This window comes from Octodon degus, unplaced genomic scaffold (assembly GCF_000260255.1).
Source record: "Octodon degus isolate 3935 unplaced genomic scaffold, OctDeg1.0 scaffold00331, whole genome shotgun sequence".
Classification (NCBI taxonomy): Eukaryota; Metazoa; Chordata; class Mammalia; order Rodentia; family Octodontidae; genus Octodon; species Octodon degus.
The window spans coordinates 690,310-707,187 of NW_004524907.1; the positions used below are offsets into that span (position 1 = coordinate 690,310).

Here is a 16,878-nt window from a genome sequence, read left to right on the forward strand (position 1 = left end):
AAGAACCTAATGATCTGCTCAGACTTCTGCTCAATATAAAGTTAAATTTGAATTGTATTATGTCTTATATTCTAGAGATCTGCTTATTTCCATCAAATAATACAACCCCCATGAGAAGCAATCCCCCCAGAAGACCTGCTACACTGATTCTGAGTAGGATTGGACACTTCAGTGTCACTGAGGCAGTAGTATTGCTGCCTCAGTGACAGCTAAAATGAGCCCCTCTCTCTATCTCTTTCAAAACTTTCCCCAAGAAGTACACAATAAGTATTACTGTTTTCAAGAACTCTACAGATGCAAACAACCAACCATCAAAATATATCAATCAATTGTACCCCACTCAAGTGTCTTTTATGTCAACAGAGTACGTAAACCAAGAAAATACTAAGATAGAAAGCTAGGTTTGTCCAAGTCTGAGAGAGCATTGCTAGGTCAGAGCTATGTGGGCATGTCACTTGTCCAGACTCAAACACCTTCTCTTCTACTCTTACAAAATGATGCCAAGACACCAGCTTCCACAACAACCAGTTGGACTGGGAAATCCCACAAGGAGAAGTTCATTTTGAGGACAAACTTGGTGAATTCTGGAATCTCTCAGGGAAGGTAGTTTCAAGAAGCAACATGCACTGAATGTGTTCTGAAAAGCAAGAATGATTAAGTTTGTTCCCCTCCCTCCTCTAGCTTCTTGCCTCTTAATATTGGAGAACAGCCTTAACCATCTATTTCCAACTGAAGAACTCCTTAGAAGGCATTTTCCCAATCAGTGTGGGCTTTTGAACTTTGGAGTTCAAAAGACATAAAAAGTCTAAAGTAAATAGAGTTGTGAACTAGTAAACTTTTAATAAAAATGGGATTAGAGACTCACAATTATATCATCCTATTTCACCGTTAAATGTAGCATGTCCATGACTCTAGAAAGGACAAGAAATGGCAGAAGTGGAAGAGAGGTGGTGATACAAACTCTTAGGTGTGTGTGGGGGGGCAGGGGAGTGTTCCTGGTTTACACTCAAAGTTGTCTTCAGTTTAGTAATGGAAAATGGAGATTTTTTTATTACACAATTCAAGTCTCAATCATTTTTGCCCCATTTTTTCCACAAGTAAACTAGTGGGATAAAATACCCCAAAGTTTTGTTTGAGAAATGTGTGAAAACATCTTTTTTATACCAGAGTTGTAGCCCCACACTATGAGAAGAACCTCAGTGAGACACTCTCAGAGAGAACACACTCATGCATCCTAAGTGTCAATCCTTGTCAACACTTGGGCATTTCATTCAAGGGCCTCCTGGAGCTCTAAAGCATCACAGGCCCAGATGTGGAAAAATGGTAGCTGACACTGCATCATTCTCTTGATTCAACTGCAGCTTGTCAAAACTATGTGTAGTTATGAGCAAACATAGTGGTGAATGTTATTCCTTTCAGAGACAGCACCAAAATTCTTCTTGATTTTAAGGTTCCTTTTCAAAGACGAATATTACAGAGCTACAGATTTTGAGCAACAGAGGCTGCCTTTCCAAAAGGGTCAACCATTTCCTTTCAGTCTGACTGGGGATGGAGGGTGACGCGTAGGTGACTTCTTACTGTCCCTACATCACTAGAATTCTCTAAGATGATTACAAGGTCCTAGGAGAAGAGTCCTGGGTTCACACCCACTAGAGGAAAGCTAAAGCTTTCGTGTTGTAGAGAGCCCCTCTGTTTCTATGGAAAGTAACTTTTAGAGGCTGCAGAAGCCCCATGTAAGTTTTCACATCAGCTTTCCCCCACCCTCCTCCCCTCAGTGCCTAACACAGCTCTCCCATTCTCTCCCTCCTATTGTTTTCTAAACATCCCTCCCTTCATAAAAGCTGTCTGGCTGGGAGCTTAAAATATTGCTGGACAGTAAAACCTACCCATCAGGGCCAATCCAGTCATATATGCTCAGTCGTGCAGCACAGGAGGGGCGGGGTAGAGAAGTGGGAGGTGGGCTTTTAGGTGGCAAAGGAAAGACGCCAAAGGTGCCATTTTGCTGCTGAGCATCAAGAGAGAAAGACAGCACCCATTTCTCCGTGGGACGTTACTCATATCGGCAAGTTTCCTTTGGGTGATGTTAGGCTGTAACTTTACCCTCACTCTTTTCCAGTCTAATTTAAGGACTATTTCATAGGCTTCTCCGAAAGGAAAAATACTGTCACTAATGTTCAGTCCTGGACTGGGATGGCTGGACTCTGAACCCAACTCTAAAAATTCTCCTAGAATTGATGTAAGAATTGGTAAAAGTTTAGAAATGCTGGAATATTTAGAAAAGGGGTGCAAAGATGTTCAAACTAAAATTTGACTTTTTAATGTCTTTTACATGTCGCCAGTAATCCAGGGAGACCTAAAGCAAGAATTCAGTTTTTGAAAGAGTTTTGGGCGTTTTTCACTCAAACTGCAATAGGAGTAAAAGTCTTAAGGGCTGAGTGCCACGGGGGCAGGGGAAGCCTCCTGCTCAGTATTTAGAATGCTAAAGCATTTAATGGAGTAGAGGAATTGATTGGTTAGGAATCATAAGCCTTCTGGGAGCAGGTTCCGTTCTCTGTCTACCAGAGATGCTGGTCGGTGGCTGCTCCAGAAACAAGAATGGAGGCATTTTACACTCCATTAACAGCCAGAGTGGTAAATGGCCCCCTAACACTTGGAGAAACTTGTTAACATGGGCCCATATACTTACATGTGTTTTTGTGCCTCTTCAAAGCCAAGATAAGAGCTATATTGTACTGGAAATAGCCCTGACTCTGGAGCAGGAAGGCCCAGGAAACACTCACCCACACACATAGGGAACTCGTTTAAAGTCTTCCAGCCTGTCCTCCTCTCCTAATAAGGGTCAGTAATGCTTGGGTTCCTGATTCTCAAACATCCATGGTTCTGTCAGTCCTAGCTCAAGATGAAGTTTTTAGCAGTTGGTGACAAAAATGTGACAGTAATGAAGTAAACAAGATAGTACATTTTTACTAAGTTAAATGAGTTCTGTTTAAAAACTTGCATTTTGTTCTGAAATTATGACCATCCCAAGTTTGATAGTATTACAATCCCTTTTTATGAAATGATGGTGAAAATAGACTGTAGTCATTAGTCAAGGGTCTAATAGATTCCTTGTTTCTATGTCCCTGTTCAGAAAAATAAGGAGTCAGCAGCCTTATGTTGGTCACTGTGTTTTGTTTTTATGCTAGTCTGCGCAATCCAAATCTCAGAATCATTGGCCTGATTCGTAGCTTTTTGTGAGGTCTGAAAGACCATATGCGAAAGTGTGACAGTGGCAAGGATAAAAGTACCCCAGTGTAATGTGTTATTTTAATCATTACCTCAGCCATAATTCTCCAAATGTTCCTAGGAATATATGGAGACTCTTGGGTTGGAGGGTTGAGTTCTTTTGACTTATTTTCCATCTGTAAAAGACCTGTTCACTAAATTTTCACAAGCAAAATAAAAGAGCTGTCTCTCTAAGGAAGGGAAGAGAGAATGCTTCCTTTGGTTTAGACTTCTCCCTGTTCCAGTAGAATACCTTACTACTCTGATATGACTTTTATATTTTTTCTACTTTTTTTAGTACATGTTTGCCGTGCATAATGATTACATTCATTGTAGGAAATTGGTGCATGTACATCACACATTTCAGTTTATTCCCTTCCCTCGACCTCCCTTTCATTTTTCAGCCTCAAATTCATTTACTTACCTTATAAGCCTTTAGTTAATTATCATATATACAGATTAAAAACCAGAATAATAGATAAAAAGCATATAAAACATGTAAGAAATTGTACTAAGTCAAGCTACACTTTTAGATACAGTACATTGTCCCAGTTAAGCTAAAATAATCTTTCTCGGGGTTGGGGAGATAGCTTGGTGGTCTAAGCACCTGCCTGGCAAGTGCAAGGACCCTGGTTCGGTCCCCGGTACTGCTTTCCATGCAGGCCCTGGAAACCCAGGTATGCCATGCCGGCCCTGAAGCCATGGCGGTGCACACCTGTAAACGCAGCCCTGGGGAGGCTGAAACAAGAGGATCACTACAAGTCTGAACTGCATAGTAACACACTGTGTCCACTCTTTTTTCCTGTTATCTATCCTTTATTTTCTATTATCTGTTTTCATATATATATATATATATATATATATATATATATATATATATATTCAGTTTCTCATGTAAGAAAAAGCATGTGACATTTAAGCTGTGTGTCTGAGTTACTTCACCGAACACTTCCGTCTCAAGATGCATCCAGTTTCCTACAAATGACTCAAGTTAAAATTTTCTTTTTTTGGCAGAACCAGGGATTGAACTCAGGCCTTCGGGCTTGCCAGGGAAGCGCTTATTCCACTGAGCCATCTCCCCAACCCCACTGAGCCATCGCTCAAAATTTTCATTGTTAGAAGTCAGGAACTTAAGGCACTTTCCCTTTGCCCTTCTGAAGTTTTCTCTGTCTCTGTCTCTGTCTCTGTCTCTGTTTCTCTGTCTCTATCTCTCTATATATCTATCTCTGCCTATCTCTACCTCTCTGTCTCTGTCTGTCTCTCTCTGTCTCCATCTCTTTCTCTGTCTCTGTCTTTTCTCCGTCTCTTTCTCTGTCTCCTTCACTCTCTCCCTCACTCTCACTCTCACTCTCTGTCACTCCTGGGAATTGACTCCGGAGCACTCATATGAAGCCCTTTTTATTGTACTGAGACAGGGTCTTTCTAAGTTGTCCAGGTAGGACTTGAACTTCTGATCCTCCTACCTCAGATTCATAGTAGGCCGGCTTCATTGGCTTGTGTACTCAGGCAAAAAGAGTTTCAGATTTTAAAACAATTATCATCAGCACTACTCTGGTGCCTAGGGAGAGCTCACACTGTGAAGAGCTTTGTTCTGTTTTATGATGGCTCATGGTGGATGAAGCCAAATGGTTCCTGCCTTCCAAGAGCTTTGGGGTCTAAAGGGGAAATAAGAACAAGACTTAACTAATGCATAGCTTTGAGCCTATGTGTTCACCACAAACATTTATGTGGATACAAGAGGGAAATACTAAAAAGCAACACTTAACAGATTAATAAGGTACCATACAAGTAAGCTTGGTCCAACTGAATTGATATCACAGTGGGGGTCAGTATATTAACAATATAAGGTTAAATAAGATATTATTAGTAAGATATTAGACTTAGAATATTTTAAAACCAGATTTGATCTTATAGGAGAAAATTATTAAAACTGTGATTTCTTTTAACATACATTTTAGATTGAACTGTTTGGCTCTGCCAAACATTTCCTGGCTCTGTCACTAATGGACTTTAGGCTTGGGCTGCTTACCCAAATACGCTGTCTCCCAGATCCTTTCTGGAAGATGATGGAATGACTGCCACACTGTACAACACGTGCTAGGTTTGGCAGTAGGTTGAGAACATCAGAAGTGTACATTGGCTAAGAGTCTGAGTTGCCGGTTGCAAGGAGAGGTAGGCCTCCCTACACTCCATTCCTCATTCCTATGAGGAATTTTTCCCAGTGCCAGGTCATAACTGCAGGTGCCATAGCAGTCCTCACCTTCCCAGGAAAAGAAAAGCTACTGTGGGACACCTCGTCTACCTGAACATTCCAGTGACTCCAAGAGGAGTATGCCCTCTGCTCTCCAGAGGAAGCAGGCAGATTGTGCGCATACCCAGAGAGCACACAGGCTGGACACTGCCTGTGCCTGCGGTTAATACTCAGCCCCCAGGAGAACTGGTCAGACTTCAAATCACAGAGTGGCAGGGCCTTTAAAGATGTCCTCAAAATCAAAAGGAGACCTAGTTCAAGATACTGCTTTTCATCACTTACATGGTCAACAAATATCACTGTCATGAAAAGGAGTGGGCATGTCCCTGAGCCTGTGGGCCCTGATCCCGTACAGTAGGACACAGCTGGAAGAAGCCAAGAGGAGGCTCTTCTCACATGGGCTTTTGCCATGGCCTAAGAGCAGTGAAGAGTAAATGTCACAGCTCTGGGGACATTCAGATTGGAGAAGCAACTTGCTACATTGAAGGCTAAGTGTCTTAACATAGTCTCTCATAGACTACCTGTTTCACTGGATGAATAATCCAGGTTTCCCATGCCCTACCCATTGACTCAACCCTGTTTCCAGAAGCCATTCCTGTCTAGAAGCACTACATGCTACCGTAGTTAGCGCTGTATTTCCTGAGGTCAGATTTTTATCTCTATTAAAATGGCCACATGGTGCAGTCCCTGAAACCTTTTCATTCTGTGAGGCGCCAAAGCATCCTAGCCATCTTTCCTCATTCTGTAACACGAGGCCCTCCTAAAACACTCTCCATCCTTCCGATTTAAAACAGTAATAATAAAAATATACTGCTCTCAATTTGTAAAACTATTAAGAAGTGTTTCCAGATTTCAACCTTGAGAAGAAAAAACATAAATTAAGAGCACAGAAGCCAGAAAATTGTGTAGCTCTGATTGCGGGCAGTATTTCTCAATGATGTAATAAAAAGTCCAACCTTTGGGATCAGATACAGCCCTGCTGCTGTTTAGCCATCTGATCTTATACTATCTATTTAGCCCCTCAGAGCCTCAAGCGTCTCATGTGTTGTGACCAAATTAGTTAATAAATATTAAGTTCTATGTTGTGGGCAGTGTACCAGGCATTGACTATGTAAAGAATACAGGCATGGTCCCTACCATCATGAAGATTACAGTTAGCAAAATTAAATTAAGTGAAATAACATAATGTCAAGTGTCATTCCTACAGATGCTCAGTAACCATTAGATGTCTTCTATTTCCCTTCAAATACATGATCATTATGTACTTCAGCACAGTCAAAACTAAAACAGCTACAATTTTATACATATAAAAAATGTGTTGGAAAAAAAAACATGTTGAGGTGCATTAGTGTGGGGTAGTTTTTCAGCATTTTGTCTCATCAAAGTTCATTTGTGTGGTCTTGATTTTGTTCTGTGTTGCGGAGTTCAGTCCAGGTAACCATGGGTTTCTAATTATGGTCCACAATAAATCCCTTTTGCTGGAGTTCAAGGAATTTTGCAGCTATTGCCTCATATACAGCTTCAGGCCACTTGAGAAGTGAATGAGAACAGGTATTACTAGTAACTCTATTTTACATTTAAGGAAGCTCGTGGAAGCAGGTTCTTGAATGCCCCTTATGTTTCCTACTGCCAACCTGTTCAACAGTTGCTATCCATATGTTGTTGATTGCTCAATAACCCAGAAAACAGAGGTACCCCAAGAGTTGGGGTAGCAAGGATATCCATTCAGGAGTGCACTGTGGCTGCTCAGCCTTTGCCTTTTCCTTCCTAGGTGGTGAGCAATGGGTGATTGGAGCTTCCTGGGGAACATCTTGGAGGAGGTGAATGAGCACTCCACAGTCATTGGCAGAGTCTGGCTTACTGTGCTTTTCATCTTCCGGATTCTCATCCTTGGCACGGCTGCAGAGTTTGTGTGGGGGGATGAGCAGTCTGACTTCGTGTGCAACACCCAGCAGCCTGGCTGCGAGAATGTCTGCTATGATGAGGCCTTCCCCATCTCCCACATCCGCCTCTGGGTCCTGCAGATCATCTTCGTCTCCACTCCCTCCCTGATGTACGTGGGGCATGCAGTGCATTACGTCCGCATGGAGGAGAAGAGGAAGGACCGTGAGGCAGAAGAGCTGTGCCAGCAGTCCCGGAGCAATGGCTGTGAGAGGGGGACACTGGCTCCAGATCAGGCCAGCATCAGGAAGAGCAGCAGCAGTAGCAAAGGCACCAAGAAGTTCCGGCTCGAAGGGACTCTGTTGAGGACCTACATATGCCACATCATCTTCAAGACTCTCTTTGAGGTGGGCTTCATAGTGGGTCACTACTTCTTGTATGGTTTCCGGATCCTGCCCCTCTACCGCTGCAGCCGGTGGCCCTGCCCCAACGTGGTGGATTGCTTTGTGTCTCGACCCACTGAGAAAACCATCTTCATCCTGTTCATGTTGTCTGTGGCCTTTGTGTCCCTCTTCCTCAATATCATGGAGATGAGCCACCTGGGTCTGAAGGGGATCCGGTCTGCCTTCAAGAGACCTGTAGAGCAGCCACTGGGGGAGATTCCTGAGAAATCGCTCCACTCCATTGCTGTCTCCTCCATCCAGAAAGCCAAGGGCTACCAGCTCCTAGAAGAAGAGAAAATTGTGTCGCACTATTTCCCTTTGACTGAAGTTGGGATGGTGGAGACCAGTCCACTTTCTGCCAAACCTTTCAGTCAGTTGGAAGAGAAGATCAGTACAGGACCCCTAGCTGATGTCTCCCGGGGTTACCAAGAGACACTGCCTTCTTATGCTCAGGTGGGGGCACAGGAAGTGGAGGGAGAGGAACCGTCTGTAGAGGAAGCAGCAGAACCAGAAGTGGAAGAAAAGAAGCCAGAAGCAGAGAAGACGGCCTTGGAAGTGCAGGAGGGAATAGCAGAGCCAGAAGGGGAGAGAGTAGAGACCCCTGGGGTGGGAAAGGAGGGTGAAAAAGAAGAGCCTCAGGCTGAAAAAGTAAGCAAGCAAGGGCTGTCAGCTGAGAAGACACCCTCACTGTGTCCAGAGCTGACGGGTGATGACACCAGGCCCCTGAGCAGGCTGAGCAAGGCCAGCAGCCGGGCCAGGTCAGATGATCTAACCATATGAAGAAAAGAAAAGCCAAAGAAAGCAAAACCCTCCCACCCCCAGCTAGTCTAGGGCGAGATAAAACAAAAAAGTGCCAACATGCTTTGAGTGTGCTGTCCCCTCCAGTCACTCCACCCCTGATTGGACACGTGCCGCAATGAAACAGTGCATCCTGTGCCACTAGAAACCTGCCTCTCCCGTGTTTCAAGGGCTACCAAGGTAGACACATTGTTTCATCGATGCTCCCAGTCTCATATGACTATGCTGCTCCTCTATGCCAACTTTCTGGCAGATGTCGTATCCATTTCCGTTTTCCCATGGAAATTCTTTCCATCAGAACTGCAGGAGGAAGTTTACCTCAGACCCTTTTACCAGTCTTGTCCCAAGCTCACTAATTTAGACAAACTGCATGACCCAGCATTTCTCTAGCAGAAGCTACATGATCATATACCAGGGATCTTGAACTCCATCACTTACTTACACGATCCCACAACTGGTGACTTAAATTGGTGAGGCAGGCCTGCTTTAATGCAGTGGAATGTGGCAGAGCTGTCAACATTGAAGAGCAGGAGCAGCTACTGGTCAGTTCTAGGTAATAATTATTTTGTAGTGTTACCCTGTCACCAGATTGTTCAAAAAAAAAAAATTCAAACTTTTCACTGAAATTTCAAAAAACAATTAATGTTGGCAATTACTTTAAATACACCTTTTGGACCAAATAACATGTGTGCAAACCAGATTGAACTTGTGGGGCGCCAATTTGCAAGATCACCTCACATTAATGAGCCCATTTTCCTGCAGTGTTGCTCACATTATCTATAGTCTCAACTTAATTGTGTGGAGACTATTTCATTTTACCCAATCCTCATTTCACCACTTCAGAGTGTTTGATTTAAATCCCCAGTTCAGGACAAGCTCAGAGTTCTTGCTGGCCTTTCTTCTGAGTCTCTATAGCTCCTGGGTTCTGAAGCAGTGATAACCTTGTTGGTGAAAGGAATTCTTCATAGGCAACCTCAGAAAAGGAGCAAGACACCAAAACTTGGCCCTGTGAAATTAAAAGGCCTTAAGCTTGAGGCTTAGCCTTAGTTTTTTTTCCCAGAGTCAACAATGATCTTTTATTTATTTATTTATTTAAGTTCTCCACTTCTGCCATCAGCGCTTAGCACCCAATCTGTACCTTTCATCGGGAGCCAGAAGCAAAGCTGAAGATCACTGATCAAGGCTTCACTGAGGAGAGAGTTGGTGGTCAGGACTTCCTTAGGCCCAAGACAGTACCAAAACAGCAGTCAGAGTGTCACAGGGTGGAGCGGGGAGAGCGCTATAAACTAGACACTCAGACAATTAGGATCAAGTCCAAGCCAAACCTTCATTCCAGAAAGGGAAAGAAAGGCTAAAGAAAACAAGAGGAATCTCATGGGCCTCTTCCCTGTATTCCCCACAACTCATTCAACTCAATAGAATCAAGTCAAGGGAAGTCCTCAAGAGCAGTACATATTTTATACCAGATGTAATTTTTCCTGAAACTGACCAATTTCCAGAGCAGAGAGAAAGTAGTAATGAGGGTGGCCCATCTAAAGCAGTTATGCCTCCTGTACTACAGTGCTGAGGAGCAGGTCATAGGGATAGAAATCAAATTGACAAGTAGAGACCTTCACAGGAAACTTCTAGGGGCCCAAAAGAAGAACCCACAAAGCTGCCATTGTTCTATCTTCTGCCCTGCTGCCACCATCCCAAAGTATGGAAGTCTCTTTTATTACTCTCGGGTATCAGCTTTCTTTTAACATATTCATTTTAGAACTGATTTTCCAAAACAAGCCTTCTCAAAAACTCCTCTTCCCATGACACTCAATATTCCCTTTCCTTATGCCCCATCCTAAAGCAAAATGATCAAAAACTTCATCCTAAGGCATAATCAATCTGTAACCATACCACTCTGAATGCACCCGATCTTGTCCAAGGCATGATCTTTTGAGAACTACTCCTGGGAAATTTGCATTTAAAAGAGAAAGCCTGAAATACATTTTACCTGGGACACTCTAAGTGACAACTTTCAATGAAGGAATGTATAAGCAATGGACAACTGAATAGAAGAGATACAGTTATCTTCTAGACAAGTGACTCTCTGGCTACCTCTTGCAGGTAACATTATTCCAACACAAACCTTGACATGTTTGGTGAGAAATGTAACAAAATCCCAAGGCTGAGAACCAAAGAGTGCCTCCTGGACCCCGCAGGATTCACTATTGCTCCTACAGTTTGCTTCCATTTTAGGGACAGCCACCTTGATCAGTACTAATTTTTTTTTTTAAAGTGTCTATCTCGACTAGGACTGAATAAAAAAAAACCAAAAAACAAAAAACACCTATGTCCTGTTCTAAGTGAGACCACTGGTGCTATATGGAACAGTTCCAGGACATGTAGGTGAGAGCTGCTGGTCTCCTTGTTTCGCTGGGACCTAAGTGTCTTTCCTCAGAGGGAACAGCATCTTGCCCTGGGGCTCGTATCTGCTCCACTCCGCAAGCAGTGCTTCAACTGCAAGCACTTCAACTCTTCATCTTCCCCAGAAACAGGCTGTTTTGGAAAACATAGACCCAGGTGTCTAGGACTTGGACTTTTTTTTACTTCTGCCATTAGTAGCTATGTTACTATTGTCCCTTAACCTCTCTATACCTCAGTTTTCTGTCTACAACTAGAGATGGCATTTACCACCTACCTACCTCCAGGGGTATCATAAGGACTACAGAGTTGGCTGCCTCACCTGGAGCCTGCCGAGTGGCACCACGCCCCGAAAGATTCCTCCAACAGCAGTGAGACTGGGAAGAAGGGCAGGTGGGTGCTTTCCATCTTGCCCTTGTTGGCCTGCCTGGCTGTTACTTGGTGAGAGTTTTTCAATGTGGAATAAATTCCATACATCAGTTTTCTCAGAGAAGACTCGAAACAAAATCTCTCTCTGTTTAGCAGGAACCTGAGACTCTTTGACCTAAAAAATTATGGATGACAAATTGGCAAATACTTTCATCCTCTGGAAGAAGGAATAAGGTGACCCACCTTAAGTTTCCACACAGCTGCTGCTGGGTTCCATTCAGGGAGCACTGCATGCCTGTGTTCTGTGCAGCTGCCCCCCTCAGGATTTGTTTTCAAAAACATTATTGTAACTGACTTGGGATTATACTCCCCATGGAATACATTATGTCCAATACATCAGTCCCTTGTTAGATAAACCTGGGGAGCACATGGCTGTGCCAATAAAACCATACTGTACAGCAGACATCAGAAATGTAGCTCCTTCCAGAGGAAAAGGCCTAACCACTTGAGAAAAGTTTTAGCTCCTCCACTGGGGGAGTCCCTTGAGCAGGGGGGATGGAGTTACTCAGAGTTCACTTAGAAAATTTCAAGCTTGGCTGCATGATTCTTGAATTTACCAGTTCGAACATTGTTTTTCTTTAAAGTCCTAACTTTTCACCATGACTGATCCTTATCATACAGTGACGCTTCCAACACAGCAACGGATAAATATTTCTGAAAGTTGGTGCGACCTAGGGTCCCACAAAGAGCACTGAAATTGGAGTCAGGACTGTTGGCTGCCCCTTGCTGAAGCTGGGCATGCCAGTCCCGACTTACCTACTCTATGTGACAATTTTCTCAGTGTTAGGTGGGAATAAGAATAAAGCATTATAGCTCTTTTCAAACAGAATTTGGAAAGAAAAGAAGGCATTCTCAAAATATCTAAATCCATACTATAAAATGTACACAAGGATGATCATCGTTTTAAATACTGCACAGATGGTAAACTAAAATAATGATGGAAAGTGAGATAATAAAATGAGGGCAGTAAATCAGAGAGATGTAATCTGAATTCAATTATACTACAAACAAAGAACAGCTTTAATCACGTGAGGATTAGTTGCTGAAATGCTGCTGAAGGTACTCCTCTTACCAGATCCTACGTACAGGGGTGCGGCAGCCCCTGACAGACTCTGACTGACGATGTGAGGGAGTTCATGGATAGTGCAGAGGCCCTCATACACAAACACTCACCCAAGCCATATGGAAGGCCAAGGGTAAGAAGAAACAAGCTATACTCCTCCCTAGTTTTTGAGGAAAGTCATTAAACATCCATGGGATAAAAAAAATGAGCCCAAGACCCCTATAGCATCTTCCATCCCACTATCCTAAGCTACTTCTCTCTTCTTCCCTGATCTTGAATTACTTTTCTGTGCATATCATGTACAAGTGATTGCATGCCACAAATTAGCAAAGTCTAGATGAAAAAAATTGACTTGGTTGGATGGAAAACTCCTGAATGTAAATATAATCTGTAAAATACAGTGTGTGCCTCAAAGTAATAGTGAAATAGGGAGACTTTCTCAAAAATGTTGTATTATAACTAAATATGTGCTTGGAGAAGGGAGGAGAGCAAGGAAATGAGAGTCTAATGCCAGCAATGTGGTTGAGGAAAAAAACTTTTATTAAAGGTAATTCAGTCCCCATTGCCTTAGATACTGAAGTTCCTAACGTGAAGGAGAGGATGATCTTCAGCTCCGACAGTAGTCACAAAGTAGCAATGGGACGTACATCTCTAGCTCACCGTCTTTTGGGAGTTTTCTAGATTAGAAAATGAATTCTAAAAGCGTTCACAAATTTGTCTGGAGATAAAGCAGATGGTTCCATTTCATTGTCTGCCCATTTGTCTTTCTGAAAAATAAAAGAGTAGCGATTCAACTATGAAACACAGTCATAACAAACTTCATGGAGAAATCACTGGCAAAAGAGAGGCATGATTGCAACAGTGGCCCTGTGTTTCCAACCCTTCTCAATCTTATGTTATATGAGCTAATCGTTACATGTTAGACTGATGCAAAACAAATAAAACTAACTTGACTTTTAACCATGTCTGTTTTTTTCTCTTGACCTATCAGGCAAATTACACAGTAAAGAGACTGCCTCAGTTTCTACTTATTCTTCTGTTGGGATTGAGGGCTTGGAAGAAAGGGCAGGGGGAGTAAAATGTTGGTAAATATTTAACATTTAGCTCTCTCCAGCATGCAGAAATTCTTGGTATAAATTCTCCCACCTTTACCAATTTTGAGCTATGTATGTCACAGAATGCTGAACTGAAAAGAGATGAAAAGAGAACTGAAAAGAGATGGCCACCTCAGTGCTATGGTTTCAGTTACCCCAAGAGTACATGTCATTAAAAAATGGGTCCCCAGGGTGGTGGTATTGAGGGGTGCTGGGAGATTTAAGAAATGAGGCCCAGAGGGGTGGCCAAATAGCTTAGGGGATTAAAGTAACTACAAGCAAGCACAGGGGTCTGTGTTCCATCCCCAGATGTGCAGTGCTGGCCCTGCCCGCGGGGCACGCTGAGACCACAATTGAGACTGGGCATGGAGGTGCACACCTGTAATACCCTTTACAAGGAGGGTATCTGCTTGTATCTATCCAGCATCCTCTTTCTCTTATAATTATAGCTCCTTTTTACCTATGGGAAGCTCCCTTTCTCAACTGGATATAGTCTTGGTGGGCTATTAGTCATATTTACCCAACTTCTTCTGGTTGAGGACCAAGGGTGGTTTTGTTTTGCTTTGTTTTGTTTTTAATGGGCCAAACACATTCATTGAAATATCAGTCTTGAGTGGAGTAACAGAGAGACTGAAAACTGCATTTGTTCATCTTGGTAGAAGCCCCTAAAGAAACTTCCAAGGGCTGACCAGATAGCTCAGTGGATTAAAGAACCTGCTTAGACAGACAGCAGCGGCCAGGGTTCAATCCCCAGCATGCGGTGCTGGTCCCACCCCCGGGGCACACTGAGATGGCATCTGAGACTGGGTGTGGTGGCACGTGCCTATAATCCCAGCACTTGGGAGGCTGAAAACAGGAGAATCACTACAAGTCTGATCTACATCTATGTAATGAGACCCTGTAGACCTACACTAAATATATTCTTTTTAAAAAAGAAAAGAAGGGCTGGTGACATGGCTCAGTGGTCTAAAGCACCCACTTAGAACAAGCTAAGCTAAGCAAAGCACAGGGACCGCGGTTCAATCCCCCAGCACCACATGCCAGCCAGCCCCGCCCCCTGGTGGGCTGAGCTGGCCACACACACACACACAAAAATAAATAAGTTGGAAAAAAAAAAAAAAGAAAAGAAATTTACAAATAGTTTCTACCCACCTAGGGCCCACGAGATAGCCCAGCTGACTAAATCACCTGGTTGGCAAAGTGTGGGGACCTGAGCCAGCCAGAGTCTGGGCATGATGGCTCACACCTGTAATCCCAGTGCTCACGAGGCTGAAAACAGGAGAATCATCATGGGTCTGAGGTGTGTGGTGAAACCCTGTAACAACCAAAAACATTAAATTAAAAAAAAAAAAAATTAAGTTTCTACCCACCTAGATTTCCAGAAGATACCTATTCCCTATTCTCTCTCTCTCTCTCTCTCTCTCTCTCTCTCTCTCTCTCTCTCTCTCTGTTTCAGACCTTGGATTTTTAGGCTTCCTTTCATTTGCTAAGATAACACAGAGTTCCTTTTTTTCCACTTGACATAGACAAAACTCGTCTCTTATTTGCCAATAACAACCGTGGATCGACACGCCTTTGTAGCCTCATTTCTGTATCCATCTAGGTGTGCATGTGTCTCAACCCTACAGAAGCACTGGTGGGTCCTTAATATGAACAGTCCTGGCACATAACAGTGCGGGAGCACCGTGTTTCAGGACTCTTTGCTCTGTCCTGCCTCCCTACCACCACCACAGTCAGTTCTTTCTCAACCTGAATCATTCAGCCGCAATGTTCTTGTCTTAGGAAACTTCACAAACTTCCAAGACAAAATTAGTTACCATCTTCTTGTAAGCCTTTCTGCTGTAACACTTCATCAAATTGTTGTATTAACTGGCTCTTCTCATATCTGACTGCAAGGAACTTTGAGGCAGAGATTTCATCCTACATATCACTGCACATTTAATACTTTTGTGATGAATGAATGAATGAATGAATGAATGAATGAATGAATGAATGAACAAGCTAGGAGGACATATATCAGGACAAGAGAAAGCCAACTTACCAGACACTCCCCAGAAAGAGAGGATCCTGTCACTAATAGTGAAGAAGTTCCCTAAAATTCCAAGCTTGAACATAAGCAGACTCTCTTTTGTCATAAGGAAGAAAAAGAGATTTCACATGAATTGCTGGATGTTGTCACCGAGAACAACTCTAGAAGCCACATATTGAAAACAGCAATCATATGTTAAAGGTGCTGTCACCAGGGCAACCTTAAAGGCAGACGATGTCACTCTTTGACAGGCTGCAGGTCAGAGGGCTTCCCAGACCCACCAATTTCCACTAATTGAACTTTTAAATTTTACATGAAATTAAAAATAAACTTCTATCATATTAATTCACTGAGATACCAAGATTTATTTGTTATGGTGTCTAGCATCACCTATTTATATAAATTGATACATTGAGGTTAGATGTATCTATAACAAAAAACCTAAAAAGTGTGGTCTTTGCTTTAGTGAGTAGCGAATACATGAAAATCAAAGGCTACAAGGATAGAGACCCAGACTATATCATGCAAATATTTGGGAAAACTATCTGTGATGATCTACACATGGATTATCTATCACTGGGTAACAATTTACTCCAAATTAGTTAAAACAACATATTATCTCTTAGAGTGTGTATAGGTCAAGAATTCTGGAGCAGCTTGGAGGTCTCTCATGAGGTTGCAATCAGATATTGAAAAAGCCTGAAATGATCAGAGATCTGATGGCAATGGTAAGACATATTCACTCAATAGCTATATGAATAGCAAGTTAATGTGGAAAGTTAGTTTCACTTGATGGGTGGCTGATTAACCCAGAGCAAATGATCCAAGAGACAAAACAAGTTTCAACATCTATAATGAGCTAACCTTGGAAGTCTTACATCATCATTTCCATTGTATTCTATTGATCATTTTCCAATCTACCATTTCCAATGTCCCTCAAGGCAAGAATAAAGACACTAGGGCCAGCCAAATAGCTCAGCGGATTAAAGCTCCTGCAAGCAGGCACAGGGGCCAGAGTTTCAATCCCCAGGCCTGCCATGCCAGCCCCACCCCCGGGGACATGCTGAGACAGCAATTGAGACTGGGTGTGGTGACTTTCTCCCATAATTCCAGCTCTTGGGAGGCTGTAAACAGGGGGATCACTACAAGTCTGATGTAGCAGTGAGACCCTGAATACCCTGTAGACCCTTCCCTAAAACAAAAAATAAAAAATAAAGTAAAATAAAATT

The 16,878-nt window shown here is 42.8% G+C and overlaps 1 protein-coding gene across 1 annotated transcript; it reads left to right on the top strand.

The window, feature by feature from the left end:
- Window positions 1–7,296: 7,296 nt before the first annotated feature.
- Gja8 (gap junction protein alpha 8) lies at window positions 7,297–8,619 on the top strand. Its single transcript, XM_004647831.1, has one exon. The coding sequence runs from the start codon at window positions 7,297–7,299 to the stop codon at window positions 8,617–8,619; it is 1,323 nt and encodes a 440-aa protein (XP_004647888.1).
- The last annotated feature ends 8,259 nt before the right edge of the window (window positions 8,620–16,878 follow it).